Genomic DNA, 22,687 nt, shown 5'->3' with positions numbered 1-22,687 from the left:
ACTCTCTAAAAACTACTGAAAATTTTTCTATGTTTGACCTGTAGGCATACAGCTTTCTCTTCTCCCCCCATTTCTTGAACTGCAGATACTGTGAGTGCTTCAGCAACATGTGGTTTTGCTCCAAGCTGATACTGAAGAAGCCTTAGGCATTCAGACCAAAGATCGTCGATGTCAGTGCAAATGGCTTAGCCGATTCGGCTGTGGTAAGTGCCAATACCTGATTCTACACTGTGTTTTCTTGTTCAGTTAGGCTCAGGTTATTGTTCTGAATCTTTGGATGAACAGGATGGTGGCGAGCGTGAGGAACCAAGTGAAGGGATGCGCTTGCTGTAAGTCTGGATGCAGGAAGCTTTACTGTGAGTGCCTTCAAGGTAAACGGAATTACGTACGGATGCACTACTGTCCTTTGATGCTTATTTTGTGATGATCATGTCGTGCAAATCTTACGTTCGCTTTGTGATTTGAAAAACAAAGTTGCGTGTACCGCGAGATGCCATTGCAGAGGGTGTGGCAGAATGCAAAAGATGGTGAGTGCTGCATCAGACGTTCATTCATGTTCCTTAGCATATTTTCTTTCTTTCTTTCTTAGTTTCTTTCTCCTTTTTTTTTGGGTTTTCTAATGGTTAAGTTTTTTCTTTAATGTCAGTGACTGACACAGATATACAACGATTTGATGACAATGGCGATTCTAGTGGGACATCTGGCTATTCCAGTGGAACAATAATGGGACAGTACAAGTTGTAGACGACAAGAGGCATTGGCCAACACAATCAAGTATGATGGAAAAAAATATTATAGTTGGCTGTCCTTGGAATGTTGATCCATATAATTCGTAACTGTCCTTGTGTGTTGAACTTCAACTAGTAAAGTTTGATAACTAGAAAAGGCGGTGGTTTGATTCTTTGATGTGATAATCATCTTGGTGATCTATTTATGCACCTGTTCTACTGTTTAGCCTATTTTCATTTAGTTGCTTGAAATTCTATGGTTGTACGATATACAGTATTTTTATGATGTGTAATGTGTTCACGATTAGTCAATATTTTTATGATTTGTTCCTTTGTGCAGTGATGATGGCCTTGAGATCAGAAGGTTTCTCAAACATATTGGTGATGGAGATTACTTTCAGCAAAATGGTCACCCCCTAAACAAACCACCTTCAAGAACATAGGTATGTCTGCTGCTGAAAGATTATCTATACTTTAGACAGCTCATAGTAACACCTTATCATCTTATCTTGTTATGATTTATGAATTATGATACCTTGAAATTGTGATAAAATCGTACGGTTAATTTTTAAATCTCTCATCTTTTGTTGGTCCAGGGGACTATGATATCATGTAACGAAGTACACTAACATGATCTAGAGCACAAATATATTATGACTGCAAGATTAGTGAGGCTCGATAGCATTAGTAACGAAAGTATCAAACAAGCAATACAATACTACATTATACGCATCCCTCTTTAGCGGTAACAAAGTACATCAGTAGAAAACTACAACTGTAACGTGGTATGCAGTTGTTTGGAAAACACATAGTGTTACATATGCTACCAAAGCCATGACTGTCACAATTCACATATCCTAATCAACCTTCTCCTGTATATTGTCAATACCTTCTTCTCTTATACATCACTACCAAAGCCACTGAACCGGGTTCATATTTTCGAATTAGCCGCGGGATCGGTCAAGTCCCAGCCTTGAACTGAGCCACTTGCAGACATCGTCCATTTCTTCTGGGATGGTATAATGCCCCAGGCTGTGTAAATGGCATCATGTTAGTTATTCTAGTTTTCAGAGAAAAAAAATGAAGATGGGGAAAATTAAGTAAGTGTGTCTATACCCGTTGTAGGGTTTAAAATTCAGATACTGAAAACCCGAGCCTCGCAGGAAATCGGCTGATTTCTCACCATTTCTGTAGGTGACAACCTCATCAGCTGCAAAGGCAAAAATAAGTAGAACATTTTTAGCATCATTACATTTTATACACATCTAGTTCAAAACGATTGCATTGCTCACCTCTTCCATGGCTGAGCAGGATTGGTAAGGCACCAGCCCTTCTCAGTGCAGTCTGAGAGCTGTCCATCTTGCTCTTCAGAGTCCTAAATAAGAACACATGAAGAACATCACTTGTAAGGAAATCATTGCAAATTAAATTATTATTATCATTTTCCAAAACGATCGAAGAATAGAATCAGACCTTGAACAGGGAAGCCAACCGCTCAAACCGATGACGGCGCTGAGGGTGACCGGGTAGGCAACGCCGTTTGTGAATCTTCCATGAGCATAGCATGCAGCAGAGTGGAGGGCAGCGGCAGCACCCATGCTGAAACCACCTATCCCAAGCTTCACTGAAATTTGAAATTCCACCAAAGATCAGTAAGACATACAGAGTATTCTAAAGCTTATTTAATATTTTCACATTTTTTTCCTTTTGTTCTGTAATTATGGTACAATTCTGAAAATGTACCATCAGATGGCTCGGATGACAGTAGGTTTGCAACGTGTGCAGCTGAAGCATCAAGCCCTTCAATATCATCACGGCCATCCACGGAAGTGTCCTCCACATCAAACCCTGTTTCAATTTCAGTAAAAAGGAGAACGGCAATATCAGAATCTGTAGCCAGGTTGCAGCAAAAGAAATGGCCTAGAAAATTAGGAAAGCAAAGCTGCATGCTTCTTTTTTTCTTTTTTTTTCTTTTTTTTCTTTTTGGCCAAGTCATAAATGGTTCAGAAACCCACATGCTGTGCAAGGGAATCCACCGAAAGCAGCAACAGCGCGTGTTGGTGCAGTAGGGCAAATCCATTTGATCTGCATAAGGATGGTATAAGCTTGAGAGTTAATAAACTTAGAACTAGCATGAACAATGCTATTGCTAAAAATCTTTTTAAAAAATTGCTATGGCTAACCTAGTGATTCAGATAAGTTACATTAATTTGAAGAGATAACAGAATGAACAAGTCTATACATGCATTATTGTGCCCATTTGGAATAGGGATAGGAATAGAAATAGGATTGTAGGTGAAGATGGTTGTGTGCATGATTGATTCAACTGCAAAGTGAGAGTGCAGTATGGTATCTTACATTAGGCAGAGGAAGAGAATCCAGTAGCTGGGACCAGCTGCAGAAGATAAAATTATGAAAAAGAAACAAGAAACAAGATTAGGCCAGTGTTTCAAGAAAAAGTACATGTTACAGCTAGTCAGCAACTTGTGTAGAGATATTTCAGTGCTGTGCTGGCTTTCTATCAAAACTATAGCTTCATCTAATGACATTAACATGTCAACAAAAGAAGTGTTATCAGAAAGTAATGGAGAATAAAAGAAGTAAAGAGTGAGGAAAGAATAAAACATGACATAGCACAACACTGGATCAAACTAAGGCAGCTAATGAGCTGGCTAGAGCACATATGTATATATAATTAAGTTTTTTCTTGTGTTCTCCTGAAAGTTTCAGGTAGTAGTACAATCGTCTTATTAATGAAATATGCCATTGTAACTCAGTACTGATGGGAAAAGCAAAGAAGTGGGAAGAGAACATTTGAAGCAGACACTTGACAGTTGACACATGCATATTGAACTCAGAAAAAGAAAATTAATGGCTAGCATATTCTATGCTTTTGCTGCCAAAACCCATAGAAGAGAAACAATGCCAAAAAAACTTATGTTATTTAATGCAACATCACAAAACTGAGGTGCTCCATGCATCCTTGTTGGCAGACAGAACCTTGCATGAAGCATGAGGTAATTAATCCACATCTATCTCTTCTATATTTAATCAACATATTGGTCCTTCAACAATGGATTCTTGCATTCGTGTTTCTACAACCTTTCGTGGTCAGAGAAACCAAAGAAACTATTTTAATCCCTCAAGGTTCTATGCTATTATTATTTTTTGCATGTGGTTCAGATAGAAACAAGATATTTTGAAATAAAAAAAAGAGAGAATATAACCGATCATCTTACACACCCTTCACAAACATGCAAGTTCAAATGTTTATATCTACATCGTTTAATTTTCTAAAGAATACAATGTTTCATAACTGTTAATTTGAACGGTGTGTACCACCCCCTTGAGGGATTAATTAAAAACAAGCCTCTTAACGAACCACACAAATAATAACTCACACTCCAACTACAGTTATAGTTTTGTGTTTAATTTAAGATACGTGGATTATTTGTCGTAAGACACATAGATGGCAATTAAAACCATCAAGTGTAACTCTAAACAAGTAGTGAGTGGCAGATGGCCAATATATATTCCAACTGGTTAATTTTCTTTTCGCAAACATCGGCATCGTCTAGCTACCTCCATCCTTCTCGATCTACAGGAAATTTTTGTGAGGTCGGGGAGCAGAGACAGAGAGAGAATAGGACAATTGGAGATGATGCATGATCAGGCTTTAATTCGGAGGTAAAAAGCAATCCTAGGAATATATGCATGGACAGAAATGGCGAGGCCGAATCCATCGTTTCTAGCAAAAAATAAAGGGGCATCGATCGAGTTACAGTACAACGTCGGGGGAGAGAGAATAAAGCGATTAATTGGGTGCAGATATCAACATCTTGACAGCCTAACCTAAGCTAGTTCATTCGTTCGTGTTCCCCATGTCAATCTAGATCGTCCCATCCATCTCTGTTTGTTGCATTCATACTAAACACTTGCAGCTATAGCTAGTGAAGCTACCACCAATCTTTCTGAACCACTCCCTCCTTTTTACTTTTATAATATACATGTATATGACCTTTGGTGAATTCAGGTCATATATAAGTATATAAAAAAGGAGTGAGTATAGTAGTAGCTGTGATAAAATCTGTGTACTACTAGGACATTTAAAAATTAAAAACTGGGAGCGTGTAGTAGTAGTACAAGTTTGCATATTTTTGGTCGTGTGTAATATAATTAAGCTGTGGAAGAAAGAAGAGATGATGATCATCATCATCTCGAGATCGAGAGAGAGAACTCTAGAGAAGTGATGGTGGGTTACCTTGCGCCATTGTCGCCGAGGCCATGGAGCCACACAATGGTGGCCTGGTGCCTCCCCTTGGGCCTCACCACGTACGTCCTCCCGTACTCCACCCGCCGCCCGCCTCGCCCCCCTGCACGCATTCCATTCGATCGTTCGTCAGCACACGCCGGCGGCGGAGAAGAAGACACGAAGAAGCAAAGAAAGAAAAAAGAGAGGAAGTGAGAGAGAGACCAGAAGAGCTGCTCCCGTAGCTCATGGCCGGCGACCAAGAAGCTTGAGAGAATTAGTACTGCAGGTGATCGATCGATCGCTGGAGGATGGTGAATTTGGCTGCTGCTGCTGCTGATGGATATGTACAGCTCTGGATCGAGGAGAAAGCGGTGGAAGTACGAAGAGCACAGGCGGCCCGTATTTATAGAGCGGCGACGACGAGGAAGACGACGTGGTGAATATGTGAATCGCGCGGGCGCGCACCCGGTAATCAACAGTTGGCGGCGGCTGGTAGGTTGGCTCGCTAGCTGTCTGTCGCTGGGAGAGGGGGGAATAATAATCCATGACCTCTAGCATACGTAATGCGTGCCGGAATGAGATAAACGTTCATGCAGTTATTTGCCAACTTAGGATGGAGATTTTACAAACATACCTGAATAAAATGTCTTTTCTAACTTGTGTTGGTATTAGTATTAGTTATTGTCTAGTCATTTCCTGGTTTTTATGCGCTGTCTATTGAGCGCATCATAAGTGGTAGTAGCTTCTTTGAAGTAAAGGCCGGGATTCTTTGCATTATTAAAGGGAGTAGATATATTTATGGCGCCATATTTTTCAACAAAAAATAGTCGGCATGTATTTACATTGTAAGTATCTAAATTACATATGTAATTTTATTGTATTTAGTATGTAAGTCCCAAAATTACATATGTAAGTGCCTAAATTACATATGTAATTTTAGTGTATTTAGGATGTAAGTCCTAAAATTAGATATGTAAGTGCCTAAATTACATATGCAATATAATCGCAACAAAAAGAAGAGGGAAGCTCACAAATCATAGGTCCATTTGGAGAAAAGAAAGAAGCTAGCAAAGTAGAAAATAATTACTCACAAAATCACATGTCCCTTTGAGTATTTGTAACAAAGTAATCAAGTGATGAAGTCATCCTTGATATACACCTCGACAAAATCAATCAGCATGGGAAGCTAAGCACGAACATCAAGGGAGATCCTACCGCCAGAAAAAACGACTGTTTTTTCCTCAAAAAAAACATGCGCCATAAATATAGCAATACCGTTATTAAAAAGTTAGCACACGTACACACACGAGGGAGGGCAAAAAATTTTTTTAAAAAGAAAGATCGGGGGCTTTTGCCTTTTGCTACCTCAGGATGGGGATGGGGGAGGTGGCAGCCTGCAGGCATTGGCAGTGGAGGGTCTCTTGATGTATTTAAATTCATTGGTGTAATGGTGTGTGGGTGGCGTGTAAGTAGGGATGAAAAACGGTGCCGGAAATTCCCGACTGAGCGGCTATTATTCCCAATTTTGTTTTGCTGATCAAACCATCTTGAAATCAAATGGCTACCAATCAACAAAAATAGAAATGCAAGTGGTAAAAATGAAATGTGCAAACTGAAATGGTTTTGATGTTTGACCAACCATTTACTTGGTTTACCGTATTTTTCACAGATATTGTTACCGTGTTTATAATATGGAAATTGTCATATTTCTAAATAAATCAGTTCATGTAGTTCAAGGCCTATAGGTTTTACTCTAACTCCCCCACTAAACCCTATATATTTTTAGCACACGGTTAAAAGCGAGGCAACTCACAATTAGTGTTGTAAGCATGAACTAACGTGGTATATAGTCATTCTAAATTACATATGTGATTTTGTACTTCAGAATTTCTTCTGATTGATTTTCCGTTTTTGATTTCCTGATTTTTCTATATCATTTTCATTTCTAGCTCTACTGTTTTCAATTATGTTTCTAAGAAGAAAATGTTACGGAAATGGGTAAGGCTGTTTTTCGACTATTTTCATCCCTGAGTGTAAGGATTGTAAAAGCACAAGAATTAACAGAAAAATAAGGAACAATCCTTAGGAACAAAATGGCCTCATGGGATTTCAAGACACATAAGTTAAGTTTAGGGCCGGTATGTTTTTGGAAATCAATGTTTCTCCGAAGGGTCTTTCTAAAAATATAGTGGTAGATTTTTTAGGTAAAAATATGTCAAATGTAATTATAGTATAAATCTAATGTAATTACATATGTGAATTAGTGTAATTACATATGTAATTTTGGAACTTACATTGTAAATACACTAAATACATGCTGATTATTTTTTCATGAAAAATATGGCGACACATTTATAGCAAATCCGTTCTCCGAAATAGGGTGTGAGAGAGAAACATAACTCATGTTTCTTTTGAGCATAGGAATACACGACATATGAATTTGACAACACATTCATACATTTCAAACTTTCTTGTGGGAAAAGAAATCCAAAATTCCCAACAAAAACCTTACAAATCTGGGCCTCGTTTGGAATGCAGATTTTTTTTCTCGAATCATGTTAGATTCAAAAAGATTCTTGTGGAAACCCTGTGAATTTCCTATAAAGTCCCTACAAATTCTTATGTCCAAAGGTGGCCCAAAGAGACCCTGGGGTGAGCTTTCTCCTGTGCAAAGGATAAGCATGGGAAAATAGTCCTGTAGTTCATGGGTCCTATGCACAAAATGGTTAGGAGGTTAATTGTCAGCACCACACTATGCAGCCCATCTGAGTAGGCCCCAAACCCTGCAAGATTATTTTCCATGAGCATGGCATGTATTTAGGCAGGGAGAATAGATTCAATCCTTGGCAGTGGAGAGAGAACCGAAATATATAAATACTACTTAGTACCCCTTTTATAACCACCCAATTTCTCATCTTGGTGTCTTGATAAGATACTAATGCCCACTAATTTAGCATCACAAGTCCTAAATAGTATTATATACAACATAAATACAAATGCTAAGGAATAAGCATAAGTGTTTTTTTTTTCTATCCCTTTGTCTCTCTAGAGAAAGAAAAAGAAAATAAAGGTACATAGTGAATGTCTCACTCTCAGTACCTAAGGAAGGTTCTTGTTAACACAAATGCTCCATATCTAGTAGGAAAAGGCATCTTTTGTTGTAGAATGTTTGTGCACAGGAGGAGGCTTGTTGTTCATGCTCCTTCCTAGTTCCTATCATAATGTGATAAAAAATTCAAAATTACTGCTGCACAAGGAAGCAAGTACTGTGCAGGTAAAAATACAGAACAACTGTAGATTTTCAGAAGCAATTTCGGTAATATATATATATACAGAACTCCCTGTAGAGTTTCAGGAGCAATTTTCAGTAGAGTACTCCACATAGAGTTTCAGGAGTACTAGACAGATAAAGTGAAGAATGCCATAGCAAGGAAGATTCCAGAAATATCTCGAATGTGTCGACACTAAAACAGCACTTATATGATATATCACCCCCAACTTGGCACAATTGCAGGCATAATCATATCATTGACATGGCGGCGCTGATCCTCAAGGTATTGATACTGAACGAAGAACAGCAAAATGAACTGCTCACCACAAAGCATGCACAGGTATGTGATAACTGACAGGAACACTTAACTGTAAATTGCCCATCAAGAGAAACTACAAGGACCTATTCTTTCGTTATAAATCTCATCAAGTTTTACATCGACGATCTGCCAAAAAAATATTCCTCAGCAGCATACCTGCTTCTCCTTTGAGGCAAGCTTTTCTAACAAACTGCTATTCTTAGGTTCGGCTTGCGAAAAAAGTGACGTAACTTTGGCCAGGGTTGCTTTCAGTGTAGAGAGGTAGGCAGTAGGCTTTGATCCCCTCTCGACGATGGAAATTTAAAAGGGATTAAACAAAGAGTTAAGTCAAATCTAAACAAAACCCCTGGGGAATTTGTGATAGAAGAATGATGCAAAGCTCTGCACATTTGCACCTAGTTTTTCCCTCCCGTGTAAGCTCCACTACACACAGGAAGAATCATATGCACTTCACCTCTGTATTTTCTATGCATTGAGATTAGCAGTGTGGGAGGCAGCTTGAGGCTAAACTATGTGGGCTATGTGAGATTTTTGTCCCTATATGTTATTTTTTTTATTCTTTTTAGTGTAGTCCCTATCTGAGCTTGAGAGATTAGAGTCTACATAGATTAGGGACTAGGTGAAGTTTCTCACTGAAACACTTGCTTATTAACTACCTAATCCTTTCTCCATGCTAGAGATTATAGGCCATGATTGTGTTCTGTCAGAAGGCTTGGGGCCTGCATATTCCATATGTAGCATACCTTTCTTCTAATTGCATATGCTCCTATGAAACGTGAGGCATCTATAAAGTTTAATACAATTATATTCTGAAAAGGTCGTAGCTAGCACAGAAATTTCAGACAATTGTCGTTGCTGATAATATTACAGTTTGTCGGTTACGGGGAACAGCATACGCAACTAGCACAAATATTCTATAATTATCTCTTTTCTTGTATACATTTCATGGATGGTTAAGCACATGAGATCCATGATTTTACTCTATATAAAAAAATCCCCCCTTTTAGTAAAACCTAATTCATATGTACAAAACGAGGGCCAGAGGTTCCTTTAGAAAAAGAAGAAGAATCCAACGTTGTATTTAGATGTCATAGCTAGCTCCGGTTTACTTTTCAAGCATCCCCTTTGTTACAGAAATACAGTATTGTTATGTATATGTTTCTTTCAAAATATTACTTTCACATATTTTAACAAGATTCGAAGTAAAGCACACCCTGTTTTGCATTTTTTGCTGAAACCAGGATGGTCTGGCTCTGAAGATTCTGTCCTGAGCACGTAAATACTGAAGGTTATTTTTTTTCCCCAACGGCGCCGTGTTCTTACAGTTGTCAAAATGGGTTTGAAATGAATGGTCGTGCTCATACATAAAACACGGTTTCATGTAAAGAAATGCTCATGTCCGTCTCATCAGAAATACTTTTGAAATCTGACAGCAATATTCTCTGGGTTCTGATTGCCTGTGTCGTTAGGTACGGTTCCCTGGTTCATCATCTCGCACTGAACAACACAACGGAAAGATAATTTACTGTATGAATTGAGTCCACGTCAAGGGCCTAATTAACACAAGTCAGCGGCCAGAACGCAACTTGGAATGATGCAGAAATAAAGAGAGATATTTGAGGCCAGCATTGTGTCAAGAAGGAATAATGCCACCAGAAAAGACTCCAAATCTTCCTGCCGGTTGCAATTGCACGATCACACCTGAAAAACTCGAGAGAGAAAACTTTGCTTCCGTACTCTCTTCCACTTATTAATCATATATGTGATTTTATTTTATGTGTACAATTTGTCCTCTTTTATTCAGTTTATGCACCTTGAGGCTAATGAAAAAAAAAAGGTTTTTTTGAAGGAAAAGGTATTTAAAGGTGAAGTTTAGTGCAGAACCTATCCTCTGATCAACATTTAATATATAATCCAGAATAAAGACAATTCTGTTTATCTTGGCGCTTCTGAGTTGTTTAATAAATGTTCGTGCGTGTGAAGGAGGGGAAAAGAAATATGAGATGAAAAGTTACAAAAATAGTAGCATTTGTCAACTTTAATCCATCTTTTCACATGAGCACACATGCTAAATTTTTTTCTTTATAAAAATCCGATTTTATTCCAATCCATTGGTGCAGCCACTCTGTCAGAATTCCATGGGTTTCAAGGTGCAAAAACCCACCATTACAAGTCCTATTCGCGCTTGCGGTAACTCCGTGCCTGGGTGCGCCGAATTCCTGAAAGAGATGAAACAGAATATGATGATCTGTTTGCAACAATTCTTTTACACTTTTTTCTACTTTTTTCACTTGTAAGAAACCATGCGTAGGGCACACTTCCATTAACTACAATATCATCCAAAGAAGGAGGGAATGTTATCTGATTTTACCACTTAAGTTTCTGGCATGGCTTCTTCTCTCAAAAGTAAAAAAAAAAAAAGAAAGGCTCCCAAGTGTCTGAAATGACATGATAGATTTCATATGAATTCCTTGGCGGTGTGAAGCTCTCAAAGAAACTACAGGAGCACAAGTTTTCTCCTGTCCATTCACCAATTGATGCGTGTCAACATCGGCCAATTAAACCATGTCACGCGAGATGCTGCGGGAATTCCTCGTGTTCTTGGAGCCCTTCTTTTTCGCGATCAATTTGCGACTGTTCTGAATCACCAGAGGCATTATCTTGAAGCTTATGGAGAAGGGGAATCCAAGCATAATAATATGTTCTTGCCTTTTTCTTACTTTTTTTTTCTTTCTAAAATGTCAATGCTTGCATGTACATGGTATTGCATTTACATCTTGGCATGATGCCACAAAAGTTGAATGCAACTGAAAAGGGAGGGTAGGGGTATGTAGAAAGAAGAACATCAAACAGCTACGCAGCACTACCTTTTCCTTTTCATTTGCAACGAACGAAGTACAAGCTCTTGAGACTACCTAGGCAAGAATCCAGTTTCCTTTATGCTGAAATCTTCAGAGTGAGCGGATTAACGGAGCAACGCTGCTCTTTTGTTCCGAAAACGAAAAAAAGAAAAGGAACAGGGCTCTAACATTCGCCAGATCACCCTAGCTAGCTAGGTGAGTGGAGCAGGGAGTTCAAAACAACAACGGAAATGCACTTCGTTCACACCAAAATGTACGTCTAGACACACAGCCAAGATCTCTTATATTTTAGGACGGATGCAGTATTTGGTAGAGCCAACCAAAACAACGGAAACAAAATTTGTTGGTCGAGTTTAAATTTTTGCAATGTTTGAATTCAAATTTGTTTCAAAAGGGTTCATCTGGATTTTCTGAAATGATTCTGAAATTTGTGAAGAGGCTTAAAAGGTTTTTCAATGGCTAATTAATCTCTTGCATTCAGGGAGGGAATGTGAAGCGGGGCTAATTAAGCCTATGAAATGGCGCCACTGGTCACCTCACCGGTTAGGGCATCGATCGCCTCGTCATAGTGGGGATTCTTGCTCCCTTTTTTCTGAGATTTTCCGCGGCACAGAGAATAATATCGTGGTGTCATCGCCACCATCAGCGATTGAATTGAACGCCCCTGGAAACCCCTGGCCCTTCCTATTGTTAGCCGGTGACGGATTTGATGTTTCCTAGCCAGCATTTTCCATGCAAATTGTGTGTACAAGTATAACGAACAATATATATGCATGTTCATGAATTGTAATATTGATCTGATCTCAAAAAAAATATATGGTTCATGAATTGACGTGTTGTGCTGCACGCTGAATCAAAAGAGCTCCTTTTTCACGAGGTTCCTTAGAGAGAAAGCGATGGCGTATCATATCGCATTTTCTAGTGTTAATTTTCTAATATCTCAACCATAGAAAAAAGTACTTCCTCTGTTTCACAATATAAGTCATTCTAGTATTTCCCACATTAATACTGATGTTAATAAATCTAGATACATATATATGTCTAAATTCATAATATCAGTATAAATGTGGGAAATACTAGAATGACTTACATTGTGAAACGGAGGTAGTATTTATTAGATGGACTCGTGCCCTTTACCGTCACGACAAGTGCCATTGAGACACTAACATATGAACCTGATGGTATTAGATGATCTAAAAGCTAACGTTGAAATAGCGATACGTGCAATACCATCTCACTTGTTAGAAACCATGCATATATAAAATACTACCTTAAATATGAAATAGGAGTAGATGCCGGTGCTATGAAAATGCAGAGAACTACAAGAAGCATTTCTCCTCCGACCCTCTTTTTTTTTTGCTCTGTTGAAAACAGCAAAGCATGTCCTCTTTGTTGCCCTTTTGGAATAATGGCGAGGGAGATATAGCTGTGACAAATTGAGCAGGCAGTGACAGATCATAAAGATAATATATAAACCGTGTCACCGTTCACACAATAAAGAAAAAAAAACGACATTATTATAAAAAAGTATATTATTGCTTTTCTCTTCGCACTACTGCAGGACATTGGAAAAGGCATGCATTTGGCTCAAAACCGATGTAAGTTATAGGCCTATAATTTTTTCTCAGGGTAAACTTAAAACGTTGCTTGGATGGGCCATAACCTATTAAATTTACCAGTGTTTTTGGCCCATTCCGACATTTTGATTGTTTTGTTCTCTGATGAGATCATGAGAGAAAAGCAGCAGCAGCTTCGTTTTTTCCTGCACGGTCAAGAGCAGGTTTCCCAATTCATGTTCTTCATGAGCATTGCTATCTAGAATCAGAGCAGAACAATGTAATGGTCCCAAGACACAGGTGATTCTTCAGTTCCCTACAGTTCTTCAGGATTTCAGATCTTGCATGGTCAAGAAGAGCAGGACAAGTGATTATATTCTAGCAATCCGATGGATTAAAAAAATCGTTTTTTTTCCTTTTTGTGATTATGATTGAGTATCGACTATCAAGGACATGTGTTTATATGCTGCCTGTCACTCTTAACTTAATTACAAGGGTATTCGTAAGGCAACCAGAAAAGATTACAAGTGTGTTCTTGGTGACCTAAAATTACAAGGTGCCTTTACAAGTGTTAAAAAATACTATACTCCCAAGCAGGCCCCCGCACAGGGTTCGACATTTCGGACCCTTCCGATACGATATTATTTCAGCCGAAATTTTTAATTTTTTTAAAATTTTACGTGAATTTTGGTATTATTTATTCAAAATTGACTAAATTTTGTTCTAAATTTCGGACCAAAGTTTTCGAAATTTCGTCATATGGGCACCGCCAGATACAAACACCCAAAACGAAAAGTTGAACCTGGCCGTGCACGCATTGCTGAAGAGATCACCGATGGATGGCACATGCGAGCCATCAGCCATGCGTGCATGGCTGGCTGAGCGACAGGTAACCTACGGGGAATGAAACTTTTTTCCGATGAATAGTGTGGCTACTGTCCTCTTTAGTCAGTGCCGGAATCCTATTCCTATCCGATCCGAGCGTCGAGCGATGGATCGAGCCGTGTTTTTGTCATGTTGGTAGAGAGGGGTGCTTGTGCGTGTACGGGCACGGGCTGGACCCGGCCTGACTTTCAAGTTTGTGAGACACTTCATCCGTAGGGAAAACCCATCTGGCCTTGTTCGTTTAATTCCTCCCATAAAAGAATTAAGAGGGATTCGAAGCCTTGGAGGGGATTTATTCCATATAATATATTATGGTGTGGAATTATTCCTCTCTCTTGAGAATTAAAGGACAAAATCTCAGGAATATTGGTGTCTTGATGGCCACCCGTCACAATAAAGGCCCCATTCCTAACACTCCATTCCTGTCGGTTTCCGTGAGGATCGGTTTCAGACGTCAGGAGAAGACTGCTTTCTGGTGCGCATGATCCCTCAAGGTGGATCAACCGTACATGTGTTGCTTGTGTATTTGTGTATGGTATGGTCATATATTCTAAGCTATATGGGCATAAGACCATGAACAATATATAGGCTTTTCATTCGGTCTCCTTGATTTGAATGATGATTTCTTTAGATAACATACAATATCTGGCCTTTACTTCAACTGAAGCTATAGCCACTTAGTACATAATTTTTGGTTGAAAACCAAGTATAATAATTTCTAACAAAGGATAGAGAGACGACACAAGAATAAATGTCATCATCAAAGAAGAGAAAAACTTATTTAAAGAATAATCCTACTGTTAAATCTCCATTTGAAGTTGACAGAAATTTGCATGGCGGTTGTCTCCAAGTTCCAACATGCAACGTGAATAATCACCATTTTCTCTTCACACCTTTGTAGTTATACCCAAAACCGAAACCAGTATGTTACTTTGAAGAGTACCTACATATAAGATTTAGTTGGCGTTTTGTCAAAAACTATTTCATTTCTACTCAACGATAGAGCTCAATATAAAGTAGATCTATAACTAAAATATGTTTTTTTATCCTTAAACGGTGATTAATTGCATATAAGAACAACAATCGATAATTCAAACAAAGATAGTGTCTAATGCTTGTTATGTGGTCATAAAATGCATGCTGGGAAGGGGAGGGGGTGCACAGGATCAAGGAAAATATTGGCCACATTTCAAGGAATCTACATTAGTGAAAAGGGAATCCCTAGATGTCACCAAGATGAGCCACATCATCAAACAAATATCAACCGTTGAATGAATGATTTGGATAAGGAGAACCGTTGGATTAGTACAGAAAAAATCAGTAAAAAAAAAGACAAACAATTTTATTGGGTGTTTTAGAAGCACCTCCCATGAGATGTGTGCTAACAAAGATATGAAAATGAAAAAAAGAATACCTTAAACATTGACCGTATAAAAGAATATCAATGAGTATTCAGTACTAGTTCTATTGTATCAATAATAATGAGTATCGGTGTATATATGAATAGCTAATTAACCTGATGCTATCGACTACTTCATCACACCTTAAAACTAAAAATCATGTGTCATGATGGGAGATAGTAAATTTAGTAAACTTGATTTAACATATGATTATAAGATTTACGATAATAAAATGTATATATATACTTTTTAACTGGTCATGACATAATTGTAGCATGTAACAGATGTGGCTATTTATATTATTATTGCTACAGATAATGCATTTAAAGATAATGGCTACAGTAATATACAACAGATTTTTTTTGTTGCGATAAAATTCTTAATCATGAATCAAGATATATAAACTCATTAATGTTATAGTTACACATCAAAATATGTTAAAAATATATTTCCTGTTTGTAGGGATACCTAGGCTAGATATTGAGTTTAGCATGACAACCAGTGGCGTAGCTAGGATTTTAGATTAGGGTGGTCCAACTTAACATAAATTTTCTAAACACTACAATAGGATTATGCATTGTTTTAATTTATCAATCCAATTCTAATCGGAATTTCTAAAATCGAACCGAAACTGACATAGTGACATAGCTGCTTGCTGAACGCTGCTCTTGATCCTAGTCGCCAGACGCCGGTTGCCCCCGTTGGACACGGGTCCCCAATCCCAATCGTTGAGTCGTCGAGTTACGAAAGAAGCACTCGCACAATCAATGGTGTAGTCAGGATGGGAACTGGGAAGGACGGAAGCTGAAACAACAACTCGATAAGGCAAATCAACTGATGAAACAAAAGCATCGTTCTTTCCTATGTTTGCATCAGAACAGGGGTAATAGGCATTTGGGCTAGATTTTACTGTGGTCCATGGCCCACACGGACCACCATGTGGCTCCGCCCCTGTACCACAGGGGCCAGGGCACAACTCCGCCATCACCTACCATGTTACCACTAACTTCGTTCATCTCACAGTGAGGCAGGTTCGTTCGAATGAGTGAATTGTTAGCCCTTCCAACTTTCTTATTCCACTTTTCTGTTTTTTAAGTGCAAGTGCATGCTATGTAGTTTAGAGCTAATGAATTTTGTAATAGCTCATGTGCTAATGCATCTAACACTCCAAAGAGCTACCACGGCTAATATGTAGTTGCAAATTCACACAAGAAGTGGACCAGCGAAGCCATGGCAAACTAACATGCCATCCAGTGGGTTGTAGAGGTAATTAAGATAGAGAGAAATGGAAGACATGATTAACTGTTTATTACTAGTGCTACTGATTTCCTATGCATAAATTCATATTATTTTATATATACATATATATGACATATCCCCGTATGCGTGTTTTTCAAAAAATGCCGTACTCCCCGTATCTGGGTAACATAGACTGTAACCATCCAACCTCGTTGTTGCCTTGGCATGCCAAATAAGAAATCCAACATAAAACCCAAAGCACCGAGTAGGGAACAAAGGAGATCTTCGATGGAATAGTTTGCCAGTCAACTTCAACCTAAGATGTACCTGCCAGACCGCACGAAGGCGGCGACTAAATGTGTTACACATCTCAGGGGACTTGACTGAAAGTGCTAAATTCCACGATCATCGCAATTGCTCAAAACTCTTACTCGTGATCAGCTAGCCTCAGGAAGTTGCTAGCTTCACACTTTCATCTTAGCTAGACCACCAAAACACAAAGGCCTAAGTTAAAATTAGGAACAATTAAAGACATAGAACTAAATCAAAAATATAAGGCCGACCAGCCAATAGTAGAAGTTTAGCAGAAAGCTTGTCTACCCTTCCACACAAGCAAACCGACTAGGGGTAGGCCCCTAGTTAGAATCATGCTGAAACCCTCAACCTAAGCAACAAAATAATCAACAAGCAAGAGTCGGTACATTATATAAATAATGTATTGGCAAAGCCACGATCAAACCTATGCGAGCTCTAAATCAAAGGAGGGCTATTTTTGGTTTCATTTTCAGCACAAAGCAAATTTTGTTTCATAAACATTTTGCAACAGAACTTATAACACAAGTTAAAGCATGTACATGATATAAAACATTGTGATCCACTTAAGTAATTTCATCAATATAAATATCATATCCACACTTGCACCATCATGCCATCATAATCATCATAAGTATCATAAACTCCCAATCCCATGGCCTATTTCACACATTTAAAAGAACAAAACTATACTTATGGCGCACACACTATGTCGCTCATGACCATGAGCATGGCTAATCGATTATTTTAGACTCTCGAGAGTTTGTAAAAAACCACATGATGTGAATCGCTCTAATTTATCTGGTACCCGTCGGTATCACCACACCTTGCCTATTGAATGTGGCCTAGAGGTCACAATGAGGGCATTACATTTCCCACCAGCACAGATCCTGGTCTTCACCCGCGGCATGACGGATTCGCAACCAGTTAGTGCCCCAGATCAAGCCGCCATCATACTTGCACAGCTCAGCTGCCACTGGACGAGGGATCGGCAGATCTGCAGAGCCATCATTTTCATCTTCTAGTGAAGTCATCCCTCCAAGGTGTTAGAACCCTAGCTCACGATTCACACAAGCACACAAGAACAAGATGATACAAGGAACTCGATTGATAGATTTCTCTCTCGCGTCCAACCGGACCGAGCCACCGCCGCCAACGCCGCCGCCGAGTTCCAAGCCGAGTTATTACAGCTGTTGTTTTGCGTATTTATAGGATGTTCTCTCCTCACCAACTCTCTCTCTCTCTCTCTCTCTCTCTCTATCTATCTCTCTCTTACATGGCCAAGATGGGCCGATACACAGAGATGGTTCATACAGCCCAGTCAGGTCCCGTGTACTTCTTGTTCCTTCGCCGGATGCGTTCTCCCCTTGGTAAGGCATCTTCCTCCAACCCGCCTTCAGACTGTACGTCGTCAGCCTTGTTGTCGTCTTCCTCTTCAGGTCCTTCCTTCTCTTGGGACTTCCAGCTGGTACTTCCTTGAACTCTAACATCCTCCCTTCCTTGAAAGCCGACTTGCCCCCAAGCCGGCGCCTGTGGAAAGCGATTCTTGAGGTCGTCCATGTCCTCCCAAGATGCATCCTCAATTGCAGTACCTGACCAATGAGTCAGCAACTGGATTATTACAGAGTTACCTTTCTTGGCCACCCTTCGGTCCAAGAACAGCTGGGGAACTTGCAGGGAGCCCAGTGATGAGGGAAGACTATGATGTACTGCAGGGGCAAAGCCAGTAGCTGCTCGAAGCTGTGAGACATGGACTACTGGATGGATGTGACAGTTGTCAGGCAGCTTCAACTTGTAAGCCACTTGCCCAACCTTGTACAATATCTCAAAGGGCCCATAGTACTTAAAAGATAGCTTGTGGTTGGCTCTCCGAGCCACAGAAGATTGCACATATGGTTGAAGCTTCAAATAGACCCAATCACCTTGCTGAAACTCTCTGAAGCTTCTATTTCTGTCAGCATAAAACTTCATTTGCTGTTGAGCTCTGTGAAGATGTTGCTGGATCAATTGATGCATGAAGTTCCTGTCCCTGAGCCACTCCTGTAAGTCTGGTACAGAACAATCCTCCATTGTGATCCCAAAGTGTGATGGCTGATGCCCATAAATGACTTCAAATGGACTTTGTTTCACTAAAGAATGAAATGCATTGTCTTCCCCTTCAGGTCCTTCCTTCTCTTGGGACTTCCAGCTTGTACTTCCTTGAGCTCTAACACAAGGTGAGCCGGACAACGAACTGAAACTCTGATCCATTGTTGTTGCGGCGGCACAGTAGTATCCCAGCGTTCCTGCTCCCGTGGATGTTGATGATGACGCCATGAGAGCAGGCGGGGAGCCTCCTGAGATCAGCCGCGGCGGCGCCAGCAGCTGCTGCAGGGTGGTTGTAGCGGTAGACGAACAGCTCTTCGCAGAGGAGGCAATGTATGGCCTTATTGGCCGGAAACTCGCCCCCCCCCCCCCTTCCTTCACCTGTTTTTCTTTTTTGGCACCGCATTACTTTTCTATTTTAGTAAATTTATGCACCTAAAGTTTATACACCTCAAGTTTACACATCTAAAGTTTAGAGACCAAAAGTTTACAAGTCAAAAGTTTATATATCCGATCAAATTTGAATTTGAATTCAAATATTTTTTATATATAGTATTTCTATACATCTAAAGTTTATACACCTAAAGTTTATAGACCTAAAGTTTATATACCCGTTTCAAATTTGAATCTGAATTATATCTGATTCAAATTTGAATTTGAATTCAAATATTTTCTATATATAGTATTTCTATGCATCTAAAGTTTATACACCTAAAGTTTATAGACCCAAAGTTTATAAGTCAAAAGTTTACATACCCGTTTCAAATTTGATTGAATTCAAATATTTTTTATATATAGTATTTCTATACATAAATTTTTTTCAAACTTTTTTTAATTTTGTGGTGTACTGTAGTAGGAAGAGAAGGAAGGGAGGAGGAAAGGGAGATCCGAGTGTACAGGGGAAGGTTGGGAATTGGGATCGGACGATTTCTTAGAGCAAGTTTAATAAGAGAGCCAAGTATGAGCTTATAACTTATATTAGAGTTAACATGTATAGTAAATGGGCTATAAGGTTATCTCTTTTTTTTCTTCTCCTCTCTCTATCTCTCACCTATATATTTAATGTATCTATCTTAAAGTATGTGAATAGCTAGCTCTTGCATGAGAGCCAACCCTCTCCATTTTTCAAATTCTCTTTCCTCCACATAAGCTTATAGTTGGCTTATAGCCTACTATTATACTTTATTTTAAACTAAACCGGCAGGAGAACTGCCAATTATATTTTCAATAAGCAGGAGTAAAAACCCTAGACGGGTTACAAGAAAAGAAAAAACAACCACCGGCTGGCTGAACAGCTGCACAGCACACGCCAGAACTCACTAGCAACTGAAACCATTGACGGAGCCCAACATAGAACGTCGTTACCAAGCTTGACCAAGACAGCAAAGGGGTTCCGACCTTGCAACCGTGTCATCGTTGCCGAGCTTGCCACCTAGCGACACAACAGCTCCGACTTCAAACTAGTTGCATCATCCATACCTAACTCGCTGTCAATGGTCAAGTGGCTTCAACTTCCCACGAAGAACTTCAGCCAAAGCCATCTAAACGCCACATCCTATCCACGGCCAACAGCAAAACCCCTAGAAAGAGAATGCAACGTGTCATCGTTGCCTAGCTTCGTCACCCTACGAAGCAGCTCCGACTTCACCTAGCAAACACAAACAAGGAGCGAAGGTCGCCCGCCGCAAAACAAAAAGTGGGACTAGACAGCGAAGGCCTCGTCAAAACCAAGTACTGAAAAGCTTCGAAGCCAATGCATAGACCATTAACGACATCCTTGCACGAAAAAGTTTCTCCAAAGCGGTGCCTCCAAGGAGGACACGACGTGGATCGCCGCCACCGCTCATCCGGAAGCCGGAGCCAGGTTTTCACCCGGAGAACGGTAGGGAAAGGAGAGGGATCAACGCCAAAACGACGCCTCCAAGGAGGTGAACGACGCCAAAAGGCGCCGCCGTCGACAGCCGGCCAATTGCACAGCGAGGCTTTCGCCAGCGATTTCCCGTCCAAACCCACACAACCAGTCCGTGCAAGATGATCGTCGCCGGTCGGCTACATCGTCCCTTTAGCAATCAGTCCTAGGCCACCGCCCACAGCTCCGGCAGACTCGCCAGACCAGCCGCAGCACTGGCCCTCCTGCCGCGGCCACCCACGCCTCCTGCTGCCCTCTGACTGCCGCCCTTGTCGACGCGTCGTCCACCGCCGAGCCACCGGAGGGGATCCGGTCTCCCTCGCCGGAGAGGCCAAATCCGGACAGGGGTGCCGGTGCCGAACTAGAGGGAACCATAGCCGGCGGCGCCGTGCGCAGCTAGGCCCATGCCTCTCCCACCGTTAACGCCACCCCCGCCGTCCCGTCGCCGCCGCCGCCGCCTCCTCTGCCCTGCCACCCCGGAGCCGGCCTCCTTCGCTGCGGGCGTTGGATCCGGCCTGGAGGGAGCCAGATCCGGCGGCGCCCAGGCTCTCTGCCTCGTCCCTGCCGCCAGCGACGTCGCCTCCTCCGCCCGCGCCGCGACTGCCGCAGCCGGCGGCCTTCTCCGCCGGCGCCTCGCTGATGCGGCGCGGCCGACGCCGCTTCGTCTCGATCTGGCCGCGGGGGGGCCAGATCCGCTAACGGCGACGCCGGCACTACTGCCTCTGGCCGTCGGCGTCGCCGGAGCCGCCTCAACGCGTCGCCGCCCCTCCACCTGTTTCCCGTCGGGGCCCCAACTGCCGGGTGTTGGAGAGGGTAGAATGCCCCGCCGCCACCGTCCTTGCCGCTGCCCGGCTTTGCCGGCGGCTGCTCAGGCGGCAGCGAGGTGGGGGAGGCGAGGGAGAGAAGGCCGGCGGCGGGGCGGCTTCGGGTCGCCTCCCGTGTCGCCCTGGAGCGGAGCGACACGGGGGTCCTCTCTCAAAGAGAGACTATTATACTTGCTCTTAGGGTTTGCCAAGGCAGGCGCTTCGGGTGGTGAAAGGAATTGAATTTTAAATATATATTTTTTATTTATTTATTTTTTTCCCAGAAAAATCCGGGATGTAATTTTTTGGCATAAATATATCATCGTCGCTGAGTGGGAGTTGCACAATGATGGTTGCGCAGGAGCTGCTCGAGGACCGTGCTGAGGAATCTCTATGTAAAAAGAATCGATGTTGCTAATAAGCTACAAGTTTACTTGTAACTTTGTTTATGATACCCTTAATTTTTTTTATTTAACAAAATGAAGTGTGCATTTGCTTGCAGGCTAAAATATGGCCTTCTTCGCCAATACCGATGGGTGGAGTGGCAATTAGCTTCAATATCTGATTTGAGATCTCACATGGCAATATAATAGATGTGCTTTGTGCTATATTTTGGGTTTGAGACATGGTGATAGATGTGCTGACGTGCTGTGAGTGTGAGGTATATTTTGGGTTCAATATCTGAGTTGAGACATAGCAATAGAGGTGTTTCTGTGGTATATATTTGGGTTGCAATGTTTCAGGGCCATTGTAACGGTATATTTGGAAAAAAAATAATTTGTGAATAAAATTTTTATATACATGTTCTTAGCAATCTAAAGGCTAAAAAATAAACTATGATAAAAACCAAATCAACTTTAAATTTAAAGTTGAAAATTCAAATTTTAGCTTATTAGCGTATAAGCGAAAAGATGAGACCGTTTGATAGCTGCTAGGTTGCATCTGTAGCCTATTGTTTTGGGTTGTGCTATTCTAACACTGTCAATCTTGGGTTGAAATGTTTGATATATACTCACTCGATCTTGACATTGGAATGAAATATGCGACTCCACTGCATCTTCTTTGTG

The 22,687-nt window shown here is 40.8% G+C and overlaps 1 protein-coding gene across 1 annotated transcript; it reads right to left on the bottom strand.

The window, feature by feature from the left end:
* Positions 1 to 1,366: 1,366 nt before the first annotated feature.
* Positions 1,367 to 5,420, bottom strand: LOC127777887 (uncharacterized). Its single transcript, XM_052304511.1, has 9 exons — positions 5,203 to 5,420; positions 4,990 to 5,101; positions 3,087 to 3,123; positions 2,744 to 2,813; positions 2,472 to 2,576; positions 2,202 to 2,352; positions 2,021 to 2,103; positions 1,845 to 1,938; positions 1,367 to 1,760 (listed from the first exon to the last, which is right to left on the bottom strand). Exons 1-9 carry the CDS (start codon positions 5,225 to 5,227, stop codon positions 1,673 to 1,675), a joined length of 765 nt encoding a protein of 254 aa, XP_052160471.1. The 5' UTR covers positions 5,228 to 5,420; the 3' UTR covers positions 1,367 to 1,672.
* Positions 5,421 to 22,687: the final 17,267 nt, after the last annotated feature.

The sequence above is a fragment of the Oryza glaberrima genome, chromosome 1 (assembly GCF_000147395.1).
Source record: "Oryza glaberrima chromosome 1, OglaRS2, whole genome shotgun sequence".
Lineage (NCBI taxonomy): Eukaryota > Viridiplantae > Streptophyta > Magnoliopsida > Poales > Poaceae > Oryza > Oryza glaberrima.
The sequence above is the reverse complement of the archived record's forward strand: the minus strand, read 5'-3'. Positions and strand labels throughout refer to the sequence as shown.

Excerpts from the sequence above, each read along its gene's own strand:
- LOC127777887 (XM_052304511.1), bottom strand. The coding sequence starts at position 5,227 with ATGAGCTACGGGAGCAGCTCTTCTG. Across the intron at positions 2,577-2,743 it reads TGGATTCCCTTGCACAGCAT|GGTTTGATGTGGAGGACACT; the intron begins GTGGGTTTCTGA and ends AAATTGAAACAG. Across the intron at positions 2,353-2,471 it reads GTCATCCGAGCCATCTGATG|TGAAGCTTGGGATAGGTGGT; the intron begins GTACATTTTCAG and ends TTCAAATTTCAG.